The sequence below is a fragment of the Patagioenas fasciata genome, chromosome 1 (genome assembly GCF_037038585.1).
Source record: "Patagioenas fasciata isolate bPatFas1 chromosome 1, bPatFas1.hap1, whole genome shotgun sequence".
NCBI lineage: Eukaryota > Metazoa > Chordata > Aves > Columbiformes > Columbidae > Patagioenas > Patagioenas fasciata.
This window is the reverse complement of record NC_092520.1, coordinates 68358221-68384797: the sequence shown is the minus strand read 5'-3', so window position 1 is coordinate 68384797 and position 26577 is coordinate 68358221. Positions and strand designations below refer to the sequence as shown.

At 41.5% G+C, this 26577-nt stretch overlaps 1 protein-coding gene across 1 annotated transcript; it reads left to right on the top strand.

Moving 5' to 3' along the window:
* Positions 1–8262: 8262 nt before the first annotated feature.
* Positions 8263–23205, top strand: IL1R2 (interleukin 1 receptor type 2). Its single transcript, XM_065845307.2, has 9 exons — positions 8263–8373; positions 10072–10199; positions 10299–10557; positions 12669–12843; positions 14264–14438; positions 15068–15133; positions 16272–16407; positions 18786–18931; positions 20676–23205. The coding sequence occupies exons 1-9, from the start codon at positions 8348–8350 to the stop codon at positions 20801–20803; spliced, it is 1239 nt and encodes a 412-aa protein (XP_065701379.1). The 5' UTR covers positions 8263–8347; the 3' UTR covers positions 20804–23205.
* Positions 23206–26577: the final 3372 nt, after the last annotated feature.

The following is a 26577-nucleotide window of genomic DNA, read 5'->3' as shown; positions in this document are numbered from 1 at the left end:
TGCTTAGATTGTTAAGAAAACACTACGTATCTTCCTTTGGCAGACTGCAGTGCCAGAAAATTTCAGACCTTTCCTCCATTCCACCAAGCCTTCAGAAGTAGGAATAACTGGATGATTTGAGGATATACTAGAAAAATCATTCTCTTCTATCATAGCAGTGATTCTGGAAAGTGAGGAAGTAAATTTATCCTAAGAGACAAGTGGTCTGAGCAAGCTCTGCAGGGTGACGTTTTAGTTCTGATGGTTCCATGAATGCCCAGCTGCAGGGGCTCTGCAAGAGGCTGCCAGCCTCTAATAAACACGGTATCACCTGCAAACTTATTAATGGATTTTGACCTAACATGACACAGCATTGCTGTGACTGAGTTTTTTGATGTTATAGAACTACACAGAGTAAATACTTTTTAAAGTAGTACTTGGGTTCTCACTATATGTGTAAACCACCAAAATGCTATTAGCTGTGTTGTTAATAAGTAAGCATTTTCTGGCTGATGTTTTGCTGTAAAACAGCTTTTAGTTTCTGCAAACATTTACCAGTTTCCACTGAACAGTTTTGGCCAGTTTACTCTGGTGTCCTCTGGCAAGCACAGCCAAAATCCTTAGCTGTTCACTTTGCATGGGACAACAAAAAACACACACAGAAAAGCAGGAACAGAAACCCGGCAGGGCTTTCACTTCCACCCATCTTTTGGGGACCTTTGCTATGGGAATAAACCCCTTCCCTCTCAGCAGGTGGCAGCATCTGTATTTCTCCATGTATGGATATGTATATGTCTCTTTTTTTCTTTCTCTTTGTTTCCATCCACATATAGACAGAAAGAGTTTCTAATGAGTCTGAAAATTACCATTAGAGTGCCAAGGACTATGTGCCTTCTTACCTGTTATCTCCAAGAATTTTCTTGGATATTTTAAAAATCAGCGAAAGATCTGGTGACTTCTGCATGGGACAAGTAATTGCAACCCTCTCTTCTCTGGCCAGTTACATAAACACGTTGTGAAACAGGCAGCAGCTCTGAACCACTGAGGAGCAGCAAGATACCCTATTGCTGAGTGTCATGTCCTTGCTGTGCAGAGCTGGCCAGTTGCAATGTAAAGGGAGCAAATGATGGTTAAAGATTCCAAACGGTGCTGCCATATCATTATGGTACTATGTGGTTAAATTCAGTTCCCCATTTTTTCTTTTGTTCCCGTAACTATGGTATCAAGCCAAGAGCTGCATCAATTATTCATACATCTTGCCAAAACCACTCTCCCTGGGAAACCTAGTTGCAAGAACTTGTACATTAATCAAAATAGTAACATATAGAGGTCCTGAGATCTTTCAGCTTTCCGTGAAGACAAAGGAATGGCTCAGCACTTATGAGAAGATCAAGTTTGATGAGCTGTTCTTAAAGTAAGTGCAGGGCTCTGCTGGGTCCCCAGTGAAGGAAATGCCCCTGAGGTAACAGATCCTGGATGCTACAGCCAGAAGGGCCAGCAGGAATCTCAGTTTTGTTAGGAAGGATGTTCTCAATCCAGAGATGTTTTGAAGGAAAAAAACCACCATTTTCTTGCAATCTTTAATTAAAGTTACCCAAATTTTTCCTGCAGATAGTAAACCCTCATGTTCGGTTCTCCCTACTTCTGGTTGACTAAGTCTGAATGAATGCTCTTCCAGCTTGTGATTCAGGAAAATTTGCACAGTAAAGCAATATTGCTGTAAAAAATCCCTTATATTTATTTGCAAAATAAAATTGATAGCAACAACTTAAACAAATGGCATGATATATTGTCTTCACTTCTTATCATGTGGGAAATCCTCCTGAGGCCTTTAAAAACCAATTGCTGAAATAGTGAGTTCCCTTTTCAATTGGTACAGAACACCATGTGCTGGAGAAGGGCTTAGCTCAGTAAAATCCTTCTAAGGTTAGTTTTGCTGCCCTGTGTGTATTTGTACTCCTGTTGTGTGATCAGTCACTGTGAATATAACAGAAACCCCCAAGCTCACCTGATGGTAACTGTTTTTATTAAAACAAATGTGTTCATTAATGTGAATGAATCGTACAAAATCTTACCTTCTTCAGTGCTTCACAATGTGTGTGCACCACCTTCACAGATAAATAGAAGATAAAAAATCTAAGCCAATCTCATCTTTATTGCAAAAAAACGTGATCTCACAGCATCACTTTAGGTTTCTCTTGCATTCCATCTTCAGGAGGATGATGGTGGTGTTTGGATTGGCTCTTTTTCTTCTGCACTGATTTGATTTGTCCTAATTCATGTTTTCAAATACATGCTTTTTTCCCCCCACTAAGAAGCATTATTTCTTGCATCTATTGATTTGTCATTCATTTATTTGTAATCCCCTCTTCCATTATATCCAGATCAAGTCTATCTTGTCTTATTTTTTCTCAAGCAGCCCTTGATGCCAAGTCACAATCGTTGACCATCGTGACACTAAACACAAGACAAGTCCTAAGGGATAACACCAAATATAACTGAAACTTTGGTGTCTTTATTTCTATATCGTATATACTTTCATAGATTTTGCACTGTGTCCTCCACTTCAGCCCCTGTAACTCCTGTGATAATGAACGACACACCAAGGTAGTGGAGTAGGAAAGAAATACCATGGGTAACTGTATTCAATAAGTGTGTTTCATACTTCTACTTCTTTAACAAGTGTGTGAAACATACTTGTGTGTCAGAAGGATAGTAAAACTACGATAAACGAGAAGATTTACTGCCTGCACTAAATGAATGACTTCTTCTTGGTGAGACAAGGATTTTATTCATGTAATAAAAAATGAATGGTTAATATTATCCTTCCAGTACACCTACAGTAATGTATGATCCATGCCAGCTCAATTTTTCCCTAATCATAGGCCATACATTTGTCACTGTTTTTCATAGCTATCAAGTTACTTTTTACCAATTAATTTTAAGTCCAGCTAACAAAAAGGCAATCATGAACAAAAGTCTTTGTCATCTGTTTTTCCCTTTGCTTCTGGAATTCCCTGTTTGCTGTGTTGGCTGCTTAAACCAAGCACCATAACTGATTTAGAAATCTTATGTTGTCCCTGTTATTCTGGTTCCTGTAACTCTGTATAACTTTGTGCTCCTCAGCTGGACACAGTTCCTCCCCTGTCTACTGTTACCATGGGATTTTCGTAATCACTGCTCTGTGTTTTTAAATCCCTCTACACTTTTCACACACTAGACCACAGAGCACATTTTGTTGCTTCATATATAAAAAGACTGATCATGATTGCAAGCAAACATGTGGATTTTGGAAAATAAAACAGCTACATAAAAATCTCAGGTTTACTTTTTTTTCTTGCGTGTCCCTAGTGCCCCTACTGACTCATTGCCTGTGGTCTGAGAAGATGCCACAGCTGTGGGAAATGTCTGCTCGCTGTTATCTTAGCTGCTAGTCAACCTTACCGGTCAGCCCTGACACAGTGAGTGACCATGTCAGTGCTGCAGTTTTGCCTAAAGTCCTGCACTGAGGCATGGTAGATACTCTAGGCTTGTTCCATCCAATCAGTGGGGATGGCTGGTACCCCAGGGAAGTCCTCAAGCTGAGCTGCAACTTGTGGTTCACCTGCTTTGTCAGTCATCATCTGCAGATCTGCAAAGAAATACACCTGCTTGCATTCCAGCAGTGATCCTACTGATTTCACTTGCAGCATGTAATTCTCAGCATCTGACCCTTTACACTAGTAAAGCCACTGTTTGACACACCATAGACAAAATGCAGCATATCTATACATAATTTTATCCATGAGAGAAAGCAAGACAGTAAGAGATTTTTTTTTCCACTTTTATTTTGGCTTTAGAGAGGCATTCAGATGCGGTGATGGTGAGACTGTCACTATTTAGCAATTTAGATTACCCTTTCCAGTCCAATATATAGAGACAGAAACAGCACTTTAACTCTGCAATCTTCAGCAAACTCAACTTTGCACCAGTTCTCCTTCACTGCTTGTCCACTTTGCGTTGCATGTCATATAGGCTGTGCCCAAGGATGGTTTTCTCACACAAAATGCCAGCAAATACTACTTTTTTAGAAATAATTTGTTTCACCAGTCTATGATTGAATGTCTGTCCAGAGGGAATTTAACCTGCTGCTGACAGTCTGTGCTCAGTGCTAGTGGGCAAGACAAAGACCTTCCAGTGTTCCAGGCAAGTATTGCAAACATGGGTGTGATAGGTACAGTGATGAGGATGACCAAGAGTCCCCTTGATCAACCTAGATGCCCTTGGTCAACTCAAACTCCATTTGTGGTGAGGGCAGGTGAGGCACATTTTGTTGCTTGAAGTATTTCTGGCTTCACTGCTGCTGGCTCTGTGCTTTTCCAGCTATTACATTGTCCCTGTTGACTTCTACAATGAGGGTCTCCTCCTCCCTACCCTTCCAGCTCTTGACAGTGTGATTATTCTTCACAGCCTGCCTGGTTTCTTTTGCAGTGAAAGGGTCTGTGGAAATCCCAGGAGCCCTTAGCAGGGAGGCAATCCGTAATCAAGCTGTCACTGCTCTGGCCAAACACACACTCTCTCATGACAAAGTGAATGTCTCTTGGCCCATCTCCTCCTGTTTCTCTCAATCGGTCATACAAAACTGGTGTATGATAGCAATTATTTATCTGGATGAGCATGCAAATTCCTGTATTCTTGGCATCTGTTGTGCATTGAGCTAATTTTTCTGTTTAGTCTTTCTCTTTCTGTCCCATCTATTTGGTTATTTTCAGAGTTGGATAGCTTCTTTTCTTCCCTCTCCATTTCTGTGCTCTCCAAGGGCCCATCTGGGAACTGTGCACAAGGGCATTATAAATTATTAAAACTGGGTTTGCCTGTATCAATAAGCCCAAGAACATGTGTTGGTGAAATAGTTGTGGTTTACTTTGCATCTGCTTGCCAGTCAGCTTTCAACATTCAATATTTCTTAATGCCTCACCACCTTATTCTTATGTGAACCAGAGAAATTTTCTCCTATTTTTAATTGTGTGAAGCTGAACTCAATAACAGAATAAATAGCAAAGTCCATGTGAGCACAGTTTCTGGATGCCAAACATCATCAGCCACAGAGCCACTTGGATGAGCTCCTCCAGCACAGACAGCAGAACCTGGGAGTCACTAGAAAAAGTTGGCACCTCAAATGTCCCTCACAGAAATGGTCTTATCCCCACTCCATGATGTCTGAGTTTCCATTTTCCCCTTCTATGGACTAGGGACAATAAATAGACAAATGTTGCTTGTGGAGGCCTTTAGAAAATCTCTGTGGCAAGGAACGGCCACAACGCTAAATATTACTTGAGATTTTGGTTATTTTCTTGGGCTATACTAGGAGAGCAAAATCCAACAAACGCAGCAAGGCAGCTGCATGTAGCCCTGGTGCGGGAAATAGCAATCTAGTGAGATGAGCAACGCATGAGACATATGGGGAATAGCCTGGTCTTTGAGTTAGGAATTTCACAGCTATGCTCCAGCATTTTGAGCTGTATAAATGAATCATCAGCACAGCGAAACCACAGAGTGACACCAGCTTCCCTAAAAGAGTTTCTATATATATATAGCTGCTAGACTTGCATATTTTTGTTTATAAATACTCAGTCATAACTGGCCGCAAAGTGACATGGTCTTCTCAGCAGACAGCTCCTAAAAAATGCTGCTTCTGTCTTTCATTTCTTCCTGAGTTATTTTGAACTAGATTTTTGCACCTTCATATATAGTATTTTAACTTAAAGTCCTGATACTGGTGCATGTCATCAGGACCTTTTCTGGGTAAAAAGAAAACCAAGACAGAGGTCTTCTGAAGAAAGTTTATTGAAAGTGTTGATCCTTGTTAGGTGTATGACTGAGATTCCTCTTGATCATTACGCTATCTTGGAACTGCACTGCTACTCCATAGGTATTTGGTTTTAGTTTAGTTTTCTAAGGCACGTCAGCATATATTATTGCACTATAAACTCACTTTGAACCCTTTAGCCTGCTTCAGCTGTATTTTACAAGGGGTTATGTTTTCAAAGTGTCTGGAGTTGTAGTAGTGTGAGGGAAATTGACCACTGTTGGTGTGGACAGATGGGAAAGCCAAAGTCAGGCAGAGCCCAGTCCTTAGACATGGTGATGGGCAATGCCAAGTTGACCAGTTAGTATTGAGGTAGTTGGGAGCAAGCCCAAAGATGAGCTGGACCTGGCCTAGACATGGGTGAGGTGGGAGCAGAGGACATGACGTGGGGGTAGGAAAAGGTTGCAATGCGGTAGGAAAAGGCCATGAGGGGAGAGCTGAAGTGAAGGAGTGTTTATGTGTGTATGTTTGTGTTTGCGATAGGGCATGGGGCACAAACCTCTCCAGAAGAACAAGTGATGCTTGTTCTGCTGCTCATTGAACAGCTTGCTGTTGGATGCCTTTACTCAGTGAATGCAACGAATGCATTTGCAGCAGCTGGTAGGTACAATCTTTCCATGGCTATCCAACTTAATTTCCTGTAGTTTTGCTCTTTCTGAGTTTGGTAGATGTCTGGGTTATTTGCTGGGAACTTGCCTGGCTCCTGTGACCAGGGTTACCATTAGAAACTCCCACGTCTATTGTGTAAGTCACTCATATAGTAAGTCTGAACTTAGACTTAATATAGCATAGGTCATCCAATCTGACAACCCTTCTGTCTGGTTGCCATACAGCGAACTGGAAAAGGAGGGACTGAAATAATTCTATAATTCATAAGGTCATATTCTCAGAATGAAGTATGGGGGCTCCAGAAAGCAAGACCCGGGGTTTCATAACCCAAATGTGGGAGTTTAGCATCAATGGAGATGAGTTCTTTCTTTACACTGAGAAGATGGAGCACTACAGGGCAGTAGCTACTTTTAGGTGCATTATCAGCCTTTCAGGTTCATGAGTAATGGGACTGCTTAAGGAAAACTGGGCAGTCATGCGTGGGGCTGATAGCTGCAGAGACCATTGCAGTGACTACATTGATCAGGATATAGAAATTGTAAAGACCATTGCAGATTGAAATATTGGGCTTTGTGATTTTTTGTTTTTGTTTATTTACTGAAATAGATGTAATATGGTGGATATTGCCTGCAGAAAAAAAATATGTGCAACTCAAGCATATGACACATCCTCAAAGATTGCACTGTATTAATAGATATCATCATCTATTCATTTCTTCTCTCCATAGTAGATGGCAGCATGGTCTCAAAACCTGATAATTTTTCACGTCTTAAACAATATTCTGTGTCCAGTATAACTGAGACTGATATTAGTTAAAGAAAGAGTTAATGCATTATGTTAGGGTTAGATAAAAAATGGTTCTTATATGCTTACTGTGATAAACACCTATGTTCTTTTCATCCCTCAGTCATTATTTGGTTAGTGAGAGCACCACAAAGCCTGAGCCCCAGTGCTCCAGGCCAGGAGTCCTCAGCTGAGGTTTATGAAGCCCAGGGAGGGAATGGTATTTTACTGAGGTCTGCTAGCAAGGACCTGTGTGCTGACTTGAGGTCTAGCCGGTCAGCTGGACACCACACACTGTCTTCCTGGGCTAGCACTGAAGCCGTGCGTGACAGATGCTCCCTGAGGGATCACAAAGCTGTAAGAAATTCAGGTTTCCTTCAGGAGGCATCACATGTCAGGACAAGACACAGGAAAAACTGGCGTGTGGTCCAGTTCCAGGCTGAAGTCCTCCACTAGATTGCCTTCTTCTAAACAGGCAGAGGCCAACATTGCCACAATGCACAACCCATTTCTTACCCCTTCTACTTATGAGCCTGGATGCCATAATCTGCTTGTATATGTTAATTCTTCATATACCATTGCAAAGAGAGCCTTAATGTAAGCTGTGACATTAAGATGGATGTTATGGAAGGAAAGCAAAATCAAACCATTTGTGATTCACAAGTGATATGGGAAATCGTGAAAGTTTTATGTTGTCCATGAGGAACTTGCTAAACCACATAACGTGAAGATTGCTGTTATTCAGCTGCTGACTATGCTGCAGGACACCTTTTGTTACCCATGAGAATTTTTTATTTGAGGTAGAGCGTGAAATAGTCATGTGAAGAGATGAGTGTATGCAAACTACCATTCGTCAGAAAAAGGGAAATTTACTCATGTATTTAGCAGTCATTTCCCCTTTTTTTGGGAAATCCAAATGCATTTTTTTTTTTTTCTCTCTCTCTCTGTCTCTGTTTCTCTCATCCTCACTGTATGGAAGGAAGGAAAGAAAGGTGGGTCTAAAATGTCGTTTGGTTCTGACACACATATGATTGCACAATGAGAGACAAATTTCCGCTATGTGTTGAGCTAAAACCTATATAAGTTCCTCACTAGCAACTTTCAGTTGTATCTTTTCATTAGAAGTTAATGGCTGAAAGACTGCAGAACCACAGGTAAGTGAATCTGATGGAGATTTGGGAACAAAATCCTCCCTTAAACCTTCAGATTGTACAGGGTTTATGGAGATTGCTAGAAACTAAACCAGAGGGACCGGAAAGCTCTGGACAAAATAACCAAGTATTTTCCTCAAGCAAAGGATCTAACGAGAGATAAACTTCCATGTTACAGGGTGTTAGATGTGAACTGTGGGGCTTATCAATGCTGCAGACGAAGCCACGAGCACCTTGTCCAGGTGTAGCCCTGAGAGGGGCTACAGGTCGCTGCCTATGCCCTAGAAACTCTTGCAGATCTAGGGGTAGGGGAGATGACTCGTGGTTATGAAATAGTATTGTTGAGCAAGCGGTTGGCTTTGTGGTGTTGTAGAGATGGCAATAAGCTTGAAATAGTTTATTATAGTAAAATGATCAGATGTCAGATAAACAGAGCTACTAGAAAAAGGAGAAATTTGGATTAAAACCACAGTATAAATATCAGCATGATGGGATACACAGAAGATGCCAGAAGGTAAGTACCTATGAACATGACTGTGTTATATTGGTAGAAATTTGTTTTTGCTTTTTGATACAATTTGAAGTAATTGTCCAGTCATTTGATATTCATCCTGTAGTGTCAGGCTAATGTTAAATGCATGCAATTTACACTTCTGTATATAAAATGGAACTAGTATGTATCACATGCATACATGTACTGTATAGCACATAAATACCTTAAAGCATAAACTGGTGCCTATATGTAGTATGCATTATGAATTTTTGTCTGTGGTACACTGAAATAACACATAATCAGCAGAGTAGCAGCAGCTGAAACCTTGTGGCAGACCACAAAGCATTCAGTGATGTGGGCAGAAGATGCCTTGCCCTTGGCAGGCCAATACAGATGACAATTAATGAATGACTGGCAGCGGATAGTTTTGTTTCCCCTCAGTGTCACTGTGTCTGATTTTTAGGATGAGTTGTTCAGGGTTTTCCTCATCATTTTTGTTTGTTTGTTTGCTTTTGTTCTTAGCACAGATGGTGATACTGTCCGTGCTGAAAACTCACTTGTGCGTGAACAGAGAGACGGGTGTGCATACTACTGAAGTCAAAGTTTCTTTTGTCCCAAGAAAAATAACTGATGGAAACTTTGAAAGCTTGACTTTGGGCATGGCAGGAGGTTTGCCTGCAACCCAGTCTACACTAGCTGGCCTTCTTTGGTAGCCATAGTGGGGAAGGCAAAGTAACACAGGATTTAATGAGGACCATACAACCTTGGGAGACACCCGATGTGACTTCTTAAGGAGCTAAAGTCTATTCTACTGTATCTTTGCTCCTGTGTTCACCCAAGCTACTACACTACAGTTAGGTGGAAGCAGCTGATCCCTGCCTCAGTTGTCTCTTATTGCAAAATCAGCAGCGCTAGATTTGTCCACCAGTAGCTGTTGCACTAGAAAGTTGTGGGGACAGCAACATCTTGTGGTATGTTGTTTGCATCTCCTGAAGTCAGAAAGGGACAGAAGTGATCTGTTTCTGCTAAGCCACATGCTATTGTTTCACAAGTCAGCCCTCAAAAAACCAGGGATGAAGAAGACTTTCTGCTTACTAAGAATGAACCAAAGCTTGCCAGGTCCAGAGTGAGGAAAAGAGTAGTTAACTCTTCAGTTAATGATGAGCATTTTCATTGTATCTTCTACCTTGTAATAAACTTCCCTGTAGATTTCAAGACACTTCCCCTCGATCTTCTTACAATTTTCTCTGGGAAAAAATGCGTGGGCTCTTCTTTATCCTCGTGATGTGCACAGCAGGCACCTCTGCTTTCAGACTCCAGCAAGTCAAAAGCACAGGTAAGGGCATGCCTTTTCTTTTCTCCCTACTGTCTCCCTCTCTTTTCTTTTTAATGTGCTTGGCTGACAGTAATGTAAAAATATCTTTGATTTATATAGAAAACTGCTCAGATCACACCGTGTTTTTCAAACACTACTATGAACTGCATGGAGAACCTGTGGTTCTGAAATGCCCATCCCCCAAATACAAACATTTGGATTTTTCTGCCTTGACCCCTAATATCACATGGTATAAAAATGGTTCAAAAACTATGATATCAGGAAGAGATGAAGATCCAAGAATCTGGGCAAAAGGAGATGCACTCTGGTTTTTACCAGCAATGGTAGAAGACTCAGGAGTATATATCTGCACCAGAAGGTGGGTATTTAAAAGAAAATCCAGTGTGCTAACAAGACGACCATGTCTAAAATACATTAGCTTGATTCTGAACTCCAGTTGTGTTCAGAGCATGTCCGAATAAGATAATTTCTTTGATGACTTCATTAGAGAAAAAAAATGTGGAAAATCAGAACTCTTAAATGTATTGTGTGTCTCCTATAGATACATATACTGAAATCTAGATCAATTGTGACACTGTATTGCCAGTCTGGCTATGGTCACAGGAAGAAATAGTGTACGTGAGAGTTTGTTCTAGATTATTTATGAGCCAGTCAGATCTGTGGTGAGTGGGGACATGCTGCAGGCAGGGGATCCTGCAGAATGCAACCCTCCTGTTACAGTTCCAAAGAAGCAAATAGCCTTATTTACAATTCAGATTGTCTGATGAAGCACCTACCAAGGCTTTGGAGTGGCTTCCTTCTTCCCTCTTCCTTATTCCTGGTGTTTACTTCTCTTCTACTTCAGATTTTAAACCAGACTTTGATTGCCTTGGCTTTGCTGGAAGATCTGTCATGAGACTTGATGTGCATTTACGAGACTAGAACCAGATTTATGATGCTGCAGTGGTTTGAGACTTGATCATCTTTTTCTGAGTATCTGACAGTCCACTGTACAGTTTCAAAAGAGGTACCAGGGTCTGGATTTGTGGGGGACTAAGGAACCCCTTAGAACCTGAATTCTACAGGGTGTCCTGGGTCCTTGTCCTCTGCCAGCTCCTTCTTCCAGTCAGCCTCCAGCACACCCCTGGCAAATGGCACTTTGCTCTGGGCTCTATGGTAGAAAACATACCTATACATCCCTGGAGCTGCCTGTGCAGAGCAGTTTCATTGCTGGCAGGGCACACCTCGTGAGTGACATGTCAGCAGCATACGAGATGGACAGGCAGAACTCCAGTTAATAAATCATGCTCAGCATATTGGGTTGGCCTTTCCACACATCTCAGCAGCAATTGAAGTGGTGGAGCAGAAAACAAGACTTGGATAGTGAGGCCAGAATAAAAAGAGGTTGCAAATATTGTACTAGAGCACAGAATAGTCACCTGAGACCTTGAAAGGTGTTTTTAATCCCCTTTCTGGAGTATTATTGACAGTATAGTAAAATGCTGTGAAATCTGTTTGAAAAAAGTATACAATAGCCAAGCACATAGCTTCATCACTAACGTTACTACAGGATTAATAAAATACAAACAAATCATATTTGCTTTACGTATTATCCTGCAGGGAAGCTATCAGATCTTTTTCAACTCTTTGTAACATGAGGGTAGAATGAAATTATCATGAATTTCTGCTTCTGCTGAGCAAGTATTATGAATTTAGGCATCTGACCTGTAGGTGACCGCCAGTCACAGTGTCCCAGCAGTATTGCGAGTCCATCAGCTCACAGCCCCAAGTTGGTCTCCTGGAAGTCCAGCCCTGACCCTCTGGCTTCCAAAAACTGCCCTGGGTGGAGGCATCTCCAAGACAGGCTTTCAGAGGTTGGGAAGAACATAGTTTAAGCACTTATTTCCCCCAGTTTGGTACTCCTTGGGACTGGAAGTTATTGTCACTTGGATCCAGAAAGAAAAGTTAAATATTGCAAAACTTTCAAAGCAAGAATGCCTTATTTTCTATTCAAAATAATGCATACTTACGGAAATGCCAACTGGTTATGGAACAGAAACTGCAGATGCTTTTTAATACATGCTTCAAGCTTTTTATTTTATCCTTTGAGATTTCAGTCATTAGGGTTTTCACAGTCAAGACTTCTTTCAAGGAAATGGTGGAGGGTTCATGATGTATCTGCTGCTGTTCAGGTGAACATGTTCCTTCTCCTTGCAAAATTAAAATCACGCCTTAGCCTAAGGGTGCACAGCAAATCTGGTGTACAAAAAAAGACAAGACTGAAGCTCCAAGGCAGACGTGTCAGCAACATGTTTAGATTGTGCCAAAAAAACCAGTACCAGTGATTTTCCAGGATCCCTCCTGGTATGATCTCAGTCTTGGCCTCTTAGAAACTACTAAGGAGGGAAACAAAGCCAGGAGAAAGCCAAGGGTGTCACTTGAGTTCCCCTTATCTCTGGTGGGTGCTCACCTTTCCCCCTCTGTCTGCAGGAACTCCTCCTACTGCGCCGAGGTCTCCATCCACCTCACGGTCATGGAGAAAACAGCTGCTCGGGAGATTGCCTATCTCCAGGTCCTCTTCACTTCCACCTCTGGAAAGATCGTTTGCCCTGACCTGTGGGATTTTACACCAAATAGGACAAGCCTGGAGCTCAAGTGGTACAAGGTAGAACTTTCACCTCCTCTTTGTGCAAAACCTAATCCCAACCTATTTGTAAAGGCACATACATCTCCACTTTCTCTTTTTCCTGAACATCATATTATTAATGAGCATGACATAGTATAGCGGATGTATATAGTTTAAGAAAGGTTCTTTGGGGTGGACTCAGCAGAGGGTGAAGTGCTCTACATGTTACATGCTCTCACAGGCAGCGTAACTCTTTTCAAGGCTGGATTACCTACCCTGACCCTAGGGATTGCCACTTGAGATTAGGCCTTTCTCTTTGGCACTGTGCTCCTTTTTATGGCCCCTCTAGTGAATTCCATGAAGTAAGACCTCCCAGTGATGCTTCACCCATGTGAGCTGTTCAGATGGGATAACTTTCATTAATCAACTGCAATATAGCATTTTGAAATACTAGATTCATCACACAATGCTTATAGGATTCTCTTACCTAACTTGGAGGCCATGGCTTTTCAAGTACACAAGCCTGGTTTTGCCTATAAGGTCAAATATCCCTCACTTAATCATCCTCAGCTGTACAATCTTGCACTGGACAGCACAGGATTTTTCTTTTATTTTCATGACACCTTGGTTTAGCTTTTATTTACACTCCCACTATGGTCACAGGCTCTGCCTTGTGCAGCTATCATTCTTACTATAGGATACAACACCTAGGCTGGCTTCAGACAGCAGTACCTATGTAGTGTCTGTTACTGTATCAGCAAAATATCTCTGCTCAGGATTCCCTTTAGAACCGGGCTATAACCCACTTATCTAAGCAGAAGTCTGCCCTCCCTGAATATGGTTCTTGTTATAACTGTCAGAAGGAACTAGCTTGCCTCCATGGAGAAGGAACATCATTGCTCCTAGCGGGGCTCCAACCTTTGCATGAACAAAATGTTAGCGGTACAGAACAGGAGTTTATCACAGTCTATGTGATCATGTAGGGTAAGCAACAGCTTTGAGAAAAACTGAACGATTACTAGTATTTGTCTTTGAAGAATGACTTAGAATATTACCCCTATGAGGTCATGTATGGAAAGTAACAGTGTTGTGAAAACCTTCATGGTTACTAAAATAATTTTGTCTTAGAAGAATGTCTTAGATGATTACTCTTAAGAGGACTCAGGAAAGAGCCTATTTCCATTTAAAATAAGCAGTTTATTAAAAAGCTAAACATGCACATTGTAGACAGATGGATATAGCAATTCTTCATACTTCAAATAGTGCCTCAGAACATTTTAGAGAAAGGTACACATTTGAAGAACTTGTCTTTTAGTGGGAAAGTGGAAATGCTCTAATTTCCAGTGATAAGTGAACTTTTAATAACAGAGAAACAGGGATAAGTAGTTTTGTCCAGAAGTAACACAAGGTGTAACTACACCTATCTGAACCATGACACCAGTTTCTGTCCTTTCTCCAGGATGCCCTGCCTTTGGAAGACAACAATGAAAAATTCATAAATCTGAAAGGTTCCTCTTCTCTGATCATAACTTCCGTGCTACCAACAGACGCTGGCTATTACACCTGCAAGATGTCATTTCCATATGAAGATGTAATGTATGAAATCACCAGAACAATTCATCTGGAGATTGTTGGTAAATATCAACCCCTTAAAACATTACAGCCTTTAAGACAATCTCTTCCCTGTTAATTAAACTCAGGAGAGGAGCTCATACTCGGTCTCTCAGCACTGCCAAGGAAAGCGGGACACCGCGGGTGCTTGCTTTGGCCCTGGAGATTTTCCCACAGCACCCCGGCAGGGCTGGGGGGGTCACCCCTTTGCCAGACTTGCGGCAGCTTTACGGGAGGCAGAACTCGATGTTGCAAGTGCCTGCGGCTGTTAAACCAAATAGTTTATGTCTTGCGGGAGCGTGTGTGTGTGCGTGTGTTTAGAAATTATCACTGCGAATGACTTGTGAGGGCTTAGAAAATTAAACATTTAAAACTCGCTCAGGATGGGGAAAAGCCGCTATTTCGCAAAGGGGTGAAACGGGAGGCGACGGGAGGGACGGGCTGGGGAAGGGGGGGGCGGGTATTGCGCTGCTGCGCACAGTGGCCAGCAGGGGGCGGGCGTGTCGCTCTGTGCCAGTGGGTTTAAGACAAATGCTTTCCTAGCAGATAAAAGATGTTGAGTGAAGTGGCACATTTTTGATTATATTTCTGGGGTAGTGATTAAATTTTCTGTTGTGCTAGCATTGCCTCTCCATTCTCTTTCTCTCTCCAGAGCAAGAAAAGAGATTTACCCCAATAATTGTGTATCCAACAGCGAAGACAACATCAGCTGCTCTCGGTAAGGCCCAACATTATTTTTGGAAACACCTTATCAAAGAAAAGTTAGAGCAGGTCCTCTTATGGTGAAATTTGTTGGCATAAATTGTTTTCTTTCTTTTGATTTTGATTATATTAGCTGAGGGTCAGTGCTGGAGTAGTTTCGCATATTATTGTCTACAACTAGGTTTTATTAGGAGAAGCTAGGTTTCTGTAGGAGAAGCTACAGAAATCCTGTAGATGACTGAATGAGTCATCTTTTTTGGAGGAGATATTTTTATTGCTTTTTACTGTTTGAACTAGACAGTTGTTGCTAGTTAGAAAGGACCTTGATAGGATCTCAATTTTTCTTTGAAGATTATATTATGACAACAAATTTCTATTGCATTCCATCTTCCCAGAAAATGCCAGGTGTATTTTACACTAAGCTTTTTTAACTTGGGTACTACACACACAGCTGTGTCCTATAATGTCCTAGTTTTCCCTGTCACTTTTCTTTCCATCAGCATAGGCCTACCAAGTCATTTTTTTTGCCTATCTAGCTCTGTGGAGTGTTTTATATCCCTGTTATTATGATCTTCCAAGATATAATAATACAATTGTGAGCATGATTGAGCCCTGTGTTTTCCATATAATATAGATATGCACCAGTTTGAAGGATCTTTACCCTTATTTCTGAGTTACGATAATTACAATAAAATTTCTGAATTTTTACACATTCACTTTATGTCTGGAGGTCTCACCATGAGCTAAATGCCCTTGCCCACAGCACCTGAGTGAAGCTACACTGCGGGTTAATGTAGTTGCTTCAGTGGTAAATCATACCATGGCCTTTAAGATGCAGTATGTCAAAAGCAGCAAGACCACAAGAACACAACTTTGCCTCCTGAGGAATGTGTCTAGTGCAAGAGTTGCTGACTATTGCAATGGGAAAATAATTTAGTTAGCAGTGGGAAGGACTGACAAACTGAAGGGTCTTGCTGCCAAGGAGCAGGGGATCAAAAGCAATCTGGGGCTTAATTTTGGTTTTGAATGTAGAGGTGCTTGACATGTGTAGGAACTTGATCTGCCTCTAGAGATGTTGGTTTTCACCAAGGGAATGAGTAGTTCTCCATATGTAGCAAAATTTTTTTTTTTTTAAATCTTTCTTTTACCAACAGGCTCCAAGATGACTCTCCCATGCAAAGTGTTTGTTGGCCTGAGCAGCCACATGCACACTGATGTGGAATGGCTGGCAAATGACACCGCTGTCGATGTGGTTTACAAGCAAAGCAGAATTACCGAGGGGGAACGACAGTAAGTCTGGCTCAAAGTGTTTCCTTGTGGTTGTTGATTTAATCTGCAGTGTGACTGGGGCTTTCTGTGCAACTGTGTGCCAGGTAATGAAATGAGATATGGACAGATCTGAAGTGAAGGGGAGAATGGGGAAAAAAACAATCAGGCAAACAAAACCAAAATTCAGCCCAGGCAGGGTAAAATAAATTCTTTATCTCTTCTTTTTATCATGGTATACTGCAAATGATCCAACTTCGAGGCTTAAACTTGAAGCACATTTTCATGGGCAGCTGAGCTGATGTAAGAGCTGACTGCTGTGGAAAGCAATGGGACTTTACCCTTTCTAGTATTTCTCTTGTCTTTCTTCTCACCCCATGTCAGCAAAACAGCAACATCCTCTCCCTGACATTCATGAGGTTCTCTGAACACACAAGACAACAGAAAACTACCCAGTTTTTGTTGTTGCTGTTGTCATTGTCATTTTTGTTTTGTTTTGTTTCCTTAATAACATTGTTTTTCCCCTTCGGGCTGTTCTTTTCCACATTAGTGAGTTAAACTGACTCACAGAGATGCCCACTGAGTGCCAGAGCTGGCGCCAGGAAAGCACTGGGAGGGATGCTGGTGGGAGGCAGAAGCAGGATGTGCTACATCCTCTTGCCCTGATCCACTGTCTCTCCCCATCTTGCAGAGCCTTCTCTCAGCTGCCTCATAGCTGTATGCTTCAGGGGTTTTCCTGCTAGGAAAGGAGGGAAATTATCTGCTTTATGTTCCTGTCACATGTCATCTGAGCAGCGCTAACTCACTGTGTGCAGGCACACTTCTAGTGCTTTGCAAATGTGAGGTAAACCTACTGACTGATATATCTTAATTGAGGGCCAAGTTGGCATGTTTTACCTCTCATTTGGTGAAGCTGAAAGTGTCCACAGAGGTCACCACCCTCACCTGAGTAATGATGGCTCTGCCTGTACCAGTGGGCAGAGCTGGGAAGGTTCCTGGCTTCTGGGATGCCATTACCTCTTCTGTTAATGGTTAAACTGGTCGGTCTCCAGCTAACACCTTCCCAAAAAGCTCCTGGCTATCAATTAAGATTTAGCATGGAGCAGGGGCCACTCCCAACAGAGTTTGGGGATATGGCATCCCTATTTTGAGGGATAAGAGTGTTTAGCAGTTATAGATGTGAGCTGGTTTTGGCCATTTGTGGCCATCAGTACCAGAGAACAACCTGGCTGTGTTTAGTTTACTGCACACCTGCATCCAGAGGTAACATGGTAACTCAGCTGTGTTTTCCCATTCACCACAGCATGAATGAGACCATTAATTTATGATGTTGTTTATATGGGCAAGTGACTGTGCGTTAAATCTGTAGTCAGGAGCCATCGGATGTACTGTGCCTGTAGTCTCTGCAGATTATAGAATAGGGCAGCACATATACTTTCTTACTTAGAATTTAAAAATTATTTTCATTATTACTATCACTATAATTGTTAGTGTTATATATTATTATACAATTGCACAAGGACAGGGACCACACCAGCTAGGGCTCACATGGAGCCCAGGGTGCATGAGATACCCCAGCTCTGCTGGAAGCCCTCAGAATGTCAGCAAGTCAAAACAGGTCAAATGCCACCAGGAAAACAAATTCCCTGCAAAACAAATTCCTCTAGCAAAGTACCCACTGCCATGCTGCTGCCTTCCTGCGGTGCAGTCCCGGGGAGAGTGCCCAGGGAACTTCGTGGCTGCAGGGCATAGCGGACTCATGAACAGGTCATGAAAGTGCAGCTGGACAACTTCTCCAGCAATGACTAGAAGATATCAAGAGACAATGTTTGACTGCAGCTAGAAAACCACTTTCAAATAGTTGGACTGATAAAACAATCGGCTTGAAATAAGTTGGAAACCTCCTAGACAGTTTCTTGGATTGAGGTCTTGGTTTTGGATGCTCGATAGACAGGAATAATGGTTCAGTTTGCTGAGTGAGCATTTGCAGGGTTATGTTCTCCATATGTCCTTTTTCAGCTGATAGTAAGATTTAATCTCAGAAACGAATGTGGTCAGAGAGAAGGAATTAGGTCCTTCTGTGGTGCCGTGTAGAGAACTCTAAGATATACAGAAATCTGCTTGCCTTTCTTCCCTCCCATTTCTTTATTTTTGCAAGGCAGATACAGATTTTCTTTTTTTCCTGGAAGATTCAACAAGTGCAGGATGGGTACTGACTGCTGAAACTCAAATAGTTGGCACAACTGGGCTGGAAGACACAGGTATCCTCTAATGCTGAGGGACTAGATCTGAAATGAGCAAATATCCAATGCATTTGCTTGCAATGTGCTGTCAGAATGAACACACCAAACAAAGAAAAGCTTATAAAAGGACTTAACATTAATTTTTTCTTTTTCTTCCAGAGAAATTGTAGAAAATGGTGAAAACTTCATTGAAGTGCCACTGATTTTTGATTCTGTCAAAGAAGTGGATTTTTACACAGATTTTACATGTCTGGCCCAGAACAGATATGGCTACCAAGTATTGCCAACAAGGGTCAAGCAGGAAGGTAACTAGTTTGAGTGTTTATTTGGGATAATTGTTATTATTATTGCAATGCTAAATCATCATCCAAGTCTTTTATACTGTCAGAGCTAGTACTGGGATGAATTATTGCCCGAGGAAAAATTGCTTGTCTCTTTCACCTGTAGACTTTGGAACAGTCTCTTCACAAAATATTCTTTCTGTAGGTCACTCACTGCCATTGTCTGCAGGAATAAGGATATGTGCTAATGTATCTGCCCTTTGGATAGGACTCAAACTTTGATACACTTTGTGAAATAATGGCTCCAGGGAGACTACTGGCAAGCTCCCATTGAGTGCAGCAGGGCCAGATCTCCCCAGTTCCTCAACAACTAGGAAAAAAAAAAAAAGACAATAGCAGAATAAAGATCACAGTGTTCCTTCTCCTCATGCACAGACTGCCACCAAAGTAATAAGAAGTGTAAATTATGATGGGTGTCGTTATTTTGGCTCCTAGTAATGGGAAGAGAAGTGTCAGGGAATCCACGGACCCACCGTAGTCCCCCACAATACCCTGATGGAGAAGCCCTAAGCTCAGTGCAATTAATGTTGCATTGTGATGGACCATTGGCCAAGAACCAGCTGTGAAAACAATGTGAAGCAATGCTAATTGTTTCTTTTCGTGATCTTCCTGAATCACCAAAGCTTGCTCACACTGTCTTCGAAAGGCACATGTACATTTGCAGTCTTCATTATGAGTTATAACTCATGATTCACTCCAGCATCCTATGATAAGGGATTTGTACTCATTTGGTAGATGATGTGCTGCCCTTGTCTTCCATGAGTGACACAGGTATTAATACAGAGGAGGCAATCCATGAATCAATATAGGCTGGAATAATCCAAAATGGTCTGGATGGACACTGGTCTTGGAAATTAGCTGTATTTTGGAAAAAAGCTTAGAACCTTGGCTGGATCATTAGCAATTTATAGTCCACTCTCTATAAGAAAACTATTCACAGAGCTTGAGGGTGGACTAGCTGTTATGAACTCCTTTTCCATGTGGTGCATTTATTTCCTGCTTGGAGTATCTGTGCTTTCACCAAATTAAGACAGAAAGCACATAGCTGCTCTAAGAAGGGGTTGTGAAGAGTCATGTGTGCAAAAGGATTGAAATTTAAATTCTCACCCTATTTTTTTCCAGTTCTTACAAGGAGCAGCTGAGGGAACTGGGGCTGTTTAGCCTGGAGAAAAGGAGGCTAAGGGGAAACCTTATCGCTCTCTCCGACTACCTGACAGGAGGTTGTAGCATGGATGGGGTTGGTGTCTTCTCCCATGTAGCAAGTGATAGGACATGAAGAAGTGGCCTCAAGTTGTTCCAGGGGGATTTAGATTGGGTATTAGGAAATTTTTTTTTCCCAGAAAGGGCTATCAGTAATTGGAACAGGCTGCCTAGGGAAGCGGTTGAGTCACCATCCCTGGAAGTGTTCAAAAGATGTGTAGATCATGTTCTTTAGGGACATGGTTTAGTGACAGTGTGAGGTTAATAGTGGACTCAATGACCCTGAGGGTCTTTTCCAACCAAAATTTTTCTGTGATTTTATCTTCACAAACCCATTTCCCAGAGTGTTCAATCAATAGGCCTCTTCCTTTCACAGGTGATCAACCTGCTGTAAGGTTAACTTGCAGACATCCTTTTTATTGTGATTTCTCCTCTTCCTACTTGAACTTGGAGAACTATGTTCCTGGGAGTTTTTTTCTCAAAATATTTCATTTCTTTACTTTTCCAGCTGTTGGCTTGCCCTGGTACATTGCAACGATTCCTGTCGCACTGGCCTGTGTGATCCTGGGGGGGATATGTGTGCACAAGTGCTGGAAGCGGAGAACAGATAAAGGATACACAATAGCAAAGGTTTAAAATCTACTTCATTATTCAGCCACCAAAAGAAAAAATCATCCTGGCTACATTCCATGTGAGGCACAGGGAGACATTTCAGATGGATATACTTTTCCAGCAGATTGACATATCAGCTGTTTTCCTCTTGTCTAAATCTTCCTTGATCTCATTGAGTTATAAATATCAATTTGCATTTTTATGCTGCCTAGATGCAGGGAACCTGCTTCTATTATTTTGCAGCTAGGGTGCAGCCTATAGCATTTGGGAACACAGCCTATCAAGTACCTGCCCTGGATATGGGAAGGGTAGGGAAAGGGAGGTGCTCCTGTCCTTTCTGATTCTGATAGTCCTATTAAAAAAAAAAAAAAAAAAGAGGAAAAGAAAATCTGTGAAACCTAAAAGCAGAAGCTAAGAAATCTTGCAACAGAAAGACTATTCCATGCAGTTTTCTTAAGCATTCAAACTCATTTCACTTCAGTCTAAAGCCAGCTGTGCTTTTCCCTTTTCAAGAGAAAAATAGATTGTCATGGCAGCTGTATATCTATGAACTTTTCCACAGAAAATCTAAATTTTTTCACCATTTGGAATATTCTTTGCTTAAATGGACTGTCTCAGAATATCCCTTCCCCAGAGATAAACGCATCAGCGTAACAGATAATTGTACACCGGTGAATTCATTTCTGTCTTATCTACCAGTATCTCATAGTTAGAGATTCACAGGCAGCTGTAATATATTATTATCTTTGCCAAGAAAATAATTTGGAGGGGTGTTTCAGTATTTTGAGAGTAATTTGACTAATACAAAGTTTTATTCCTGGAAGTGATTGGACAGATTACCAGTACAATCTTGTCCTTCTATGCCTCTCTTTCATGACTGGTCTGATTCTCCTTACTGATATGGGTATAAAACCCTGGCATAGATTCCCATAAAAAATGAGTCTGCACCAGTTTAAAGCTGGTACAGCTTCAGGAACCTTGTGCCCTTTAGAGGGAAGTATGCACATTGATTACTCATGATGCAAAACACTGCCCAGTTAGGTTAATCTAACTGGATTCCAGTCTTGGGATAAATCATAAGGGAGCAATAAATCTGTGATGATGTTGTACTTTGAGGATCAGACTGAGTAGAATGACTTGGTTACTTCCTTCTCCAAGAGATAACACTTCTGATAGCCAAGAAATAGTTCCATCATATATGATGTGTAATAATCTTCATCTGTATGGGAGGGGAAGAGTTCTAGCCTTAAGGTCCAGATTGCTACAGACCCACAACTGACACCTCTCACAGATACCAAAGATAAAGCTTTTTGTTTGGCTAAGTCAGCCCAGAGGTTTTTCAAACTCTGTAGGGAAAAATATAATCAGGCAAAAAGTTGGCTCCAAAGAAACAAATTATAAAGTAAAAATGTTAGAACTGCTTGTGGTCTCACAAACTAGAGAAATGAACAACTCTCATCCTTTTGGGAGAGGCCATAATCTAATTCTTTTCCACCACTACTTAGAGCTGGTTCTGAGTTTAGCCCAATAAATATTTGGAAGGATTTTAAACACTAGGATGTAACTTGAATTAAGAAACTTTTCAATCTATTAGCAAGAACCTTCACATTTTATGAGATTTAAACCAAAGCTTCCCTGTTTCCAAATGCAGGATTTAAAGATAATGATAAAGAATACATGTATTTTATGGGCAGATGGGGAAAAACGTGGCTGCAAGTGTGGAAAACAGTCCTTCCACTTGGATATCTCTCCTTTGAACGAAAAAAGAACTACAGATGAGCTGACCATTACTGGAACAAACATGTAAAGTGTTTTAGGTACATCAGGAATGCTCATTTTTTTCAAGCAGTTGCTAATCTGCAGCTAGAGAACAAATTAGGTTTGCCAATAAGTGTAAACTTTCAAAATGTGATTTGTTCTTCCCATCCACTTGTATCCTCCAAGAGCAGCATGATAACGCATCTAGCTGTAGGATCGGGTTGGATTTCACTAAGTAGAGGAAAAGAAGTAGAGCTTTTCGTATATGGAGTGTTGGTGCCATAAGAAAGTTAAATACCTCAGATCTTCCTCCAAACTAGAGAAGGAGAAGGCAATGTGAATGTGGGATAAAAATTAGACACACAGAGAACAGCTGTTACATGCTCAGTGGCATCTTGAATACAAGGGGAATGTAAAGAAACGAAGGTTTACCTTTCATGAAGTGATATATGCTTCTTTGACTATGAGTGTAGTAATGTTCTGGAGGCTTTCATGATAGGTAGACTTGTTCTCATGAACTATATAGTGTAAATATTTGACAGGTAGACTTGAACAAGTGATCTTCATAGTTTACATGGTTTACATTGATTTTTATTGTTATGAACAAGGATAACATGGTCTATATTGTTTTTAAAAATGTTATGTGAAAAATGGAAAAAAAATAAAAAGTGAAACAAAGGGCTGGTGTGTGAGTTTCATGGCAAGGAAGATGTGAGATGGGGGTGGCAGCTCTTTCATGGAGAGGTGTGATTTTTCCAGTGCTCTGCTGTGGAAGGGCTGGGGTTGTGATGGCCCCAGCTCTGTGGGGCTGTGGGATGGACTTTGTCCTTCAACTCCTTCTGCTCTTGTCCTGTGGCTGTGCCTGGGCACATGCAAAGGAGACTAAATCCTGATGGACCAAGCTCCTCTTCTGACTGTCAGCACTTTTATAGTTGTCCTTGCTCCACAGTCTCCCGAGTGCTTGGGCTTACTCTGGACAGCTGATATGGGGTGATCTTCCTCTCTCTGGTCACCTGCTGTTGAAGTATTAGGTCCCTCCACTGACTTCTGTGGGGGGACTTCTGGAAACATAGTTTAACACAGACTGTCACCGTGGGAATGTGAATTTAGCATGTGGTCCCCAGGCAGGGAGATCTGTCTTATTCAACTGCTCAATGGCAAAATTTTGTCTCTTTTTTTTCAGTTAAAATCAGAGAACTCCAGTTGTCACTGTCCTTTGGGTAGGTCCATCCTGGGAAGTTCATAGTCATTAGCCTCAGGGTACTTTGAGGAGAAAATGTCTAAATCTCAAGGCAAACTGCGACAGAGGACTTGTACTGGTTTATAATTGGACCTGAAAAGAAATACAATATCAGGGAATGCCACCTCACATCAAGAATTCAGGGCTCTGCAGCACAATGTTTCTACTAAAAAAAAAATTAATGATGTCAGGAGGACTAGGCTACCTTGTTCCTAGGGCTATGTGGGTTTATAGCATTTGCCAGAGAACTCATCCATCTGCAACAACTTCAGAGGAACATCTACAGATGAGAAGGGACTGGTGTCCCATGGTCTTGGCGTGAGTCATCATCCAGGACGGTGGCTGCTCCTGTGGAAGCAGTTATTTTCAGGAAATGTGAGTTCAGTTAACAATTATTATCTTGTTTTACTCAGAAAATGTGTTCTTGATGTCAGCATAATTAACGTTTGACCAGAGTAACACCTAAAGTAAAGTAAATGCATAATTTGGAGAGCACCAAATTACTAGATCTGCCAGTTCCCAAGCAAAGCCCTTGAAAAAATGTGGGAGCAAGTGGAAATAAGAATTCAATCTGCACAGAGAGTTAATCTTGGCAGGTCAATATAAAGTTATATTTTTTTTTAATTCTAGTATCTGTGGTGAGAAGGTGTGCATGGAGGAGGACAAGAAACATGTGAAATACCATTGTGAGGAATAATGCTTTAAATATGAGAATGGCTTATAAAAGTGTGTGATGATTATTCTGACTCGAGTCTACAAAGCAAGAGACCCAGGAGAGCAAAACAAAGAAAGGAACAGGTCTTATGTTTTGGAGCTGAGAACTCCCTGTCCACTCATGCATTTGAAGCTGCTAAAGATAGCTTAGGGTGGGGTGCCTCTCATCCAGCCTTCGACCAGCTGAAAGGAATACAGCTGGTCCAATTGGTTTCCTTTCCACTCAGTGAAGAGTTATCACCAGTGTCTAAAATAAACGGGATGAATTGCCCTCTAGAGGTGCCTTTTTTTCCCACCAGTTTAAGATGAAGTGAGATGAATCCACTATGGATTACAGGAATGATTGGTGGTGGACCACGGGATTTCAGGTTATCAGAGAGGAAACACATTTAAGCGCCGAGACACAGAGTTGAGGCTACTGGGCTTTCTTGGGCAATGACTTTAATGTTGGCAGCTCCTTGTGCAGAGCAAGGGCACTGACACATGCTAAATGAAAATACTGTAAGAGGCTGTGAGGCAGGCACACAGGTATGTGATGTGGAATACAACATAAGAAACAGGCTGAAAATATCACATCAATGCCTTGAAAAGAGTCTGTGGTTCATGGACCATGTGGTTGCGAAGTGCCAGAGCTGTTACAGGAAGAAAAGCAAGAGCTGCCGTGTGTGTGAGACTGGAGGACACAGAGGATCTTTGGGACCAGGAGAATTCTGCTGTGGGAGTGGAGGTGGACTGGGGACTCTGGGGGGTTCCAACCCTTCCCTGGTGCTCAGTCAACTCAGCAGACAGCTCCTGGCAGGTGCTGCTGGGCAACAGCAGCAGAAATATTGGAAAAATATTGTTACATACAAATGGTATATCATGAAACTAGCCTGCTGCCAGCAGACAAACAGAGGCTGTTGATAAGAAAACCACCAAATATATATAAATAACTTGTTAGTCTACTTTAGTGTGTTTAGCATGCTGGAAATTGTAGTCTATAGCAGTCTATTCTTCAGCTAGTATACACGATGTAAAGAGCCCAATAAAGCAAATGAAAGGCAGCAGCAATTTCTTTTCAAGAAGGGGCATGGTGTTATCTTCCTGAAGTTCCTCAAGGGAGAGGCACACATCTAATAATAATGGGAAAACTTTTAAAACCTCACATAGATCCAAGCTTACTTGTTAGAATTTAGGAAATTAATCCATAACTGAATCTTTAACTGCAAAGTGTAGTGTGGCTATTATAGTTGTGTTTCCCTCCTACCAATTTGAGGTTTTTGCAGCAGTCTAAAATGTCTTAGAATCTGACAACAGCTTCAGGTGTAAACAGCAAACTCCTTTGTAATGTGTTGGAAAAGTCAATCTCTCAGTTCTGACAAGAAGTGAAAGTCCTCTCTCACTATTTTTACTGGTTTGTCATCTGTTGAATAGTACCCCAAGAACTTTACTTTTATGTACTTACGTTTCATAGAAATGAAAGTCTTGATTTCTTTGCAGACAACGAGGCATTACTAGCGTTTCTGTCTCACAGGACTTCAACAATACTGTTTGTTTAAAGCCTTAGAAGTCCTGTTTTGCCTTGGTTATACAGGATTCATTCATCTGCTAAGCTGTGGGATAAGTGAATCATTCTGTTTGCTTGCTTTGGCTCCCAAATATGCTTCGTCATAAGTGCTTGGGAGGCCAGACTATGACTGGAAATAGTTGATGCTATGTTTGTTTACTTGCAAAATAAGGGACTCTCAAGTAACTTGTGGCTTTTAAATTGGGGACACAGCTGAACTAAGTAATTGAAGGCTAACATTACATATATCCTCAATATATTGCTACTACTCTTTTCATTTTGACTGGGACTTCACATGGCTGGTTTTCAGCTATTTTGAGAGCTCTTCAGAGGAGGCAGCGGGTAAAGCCATAGCAGTTTCTCAGCTCTCATCATCATAGCTCGGCTAGCCTGTGGATGCAGGAGACTAAAGCCTCCTTCTTGTAAGTAGAGATGAGCTAACAGCTCAAGGGAGAAACAAATGCCATGCCTTTGGTCGCAGCTGATGAGTAGTTTACCTGCTGAGTGTAAGCCAGGAAAATGCAGGAGGAAACAAAGGAG

What these genes read in the sequence shown, in the direction of transcription:
- IL1R2 (XM_065845307.2), top strand. Translation starts at nt 8,348, where the DNA reads ATGGCTGAAAGACTGCAGAACCACAG. An exon ending in AATTCATCTGGAGATTGTTG is followed by an intron (nt 14,439 to 15,067) that starts GTAAATATCAAC and finishes TTCTCTCTCCAG; the next exon opens with AGCAAGAAAAGAGATTTACC. An exon ending in GACAACATCAGCTGCTCTCG is followed by an intron (nt 15,134 to 16,271) that starts GTAAGGCCCAAC and finishes TTTTACCAACAG; the next exon opens with GCTCCAAGATGACTCTCCCA.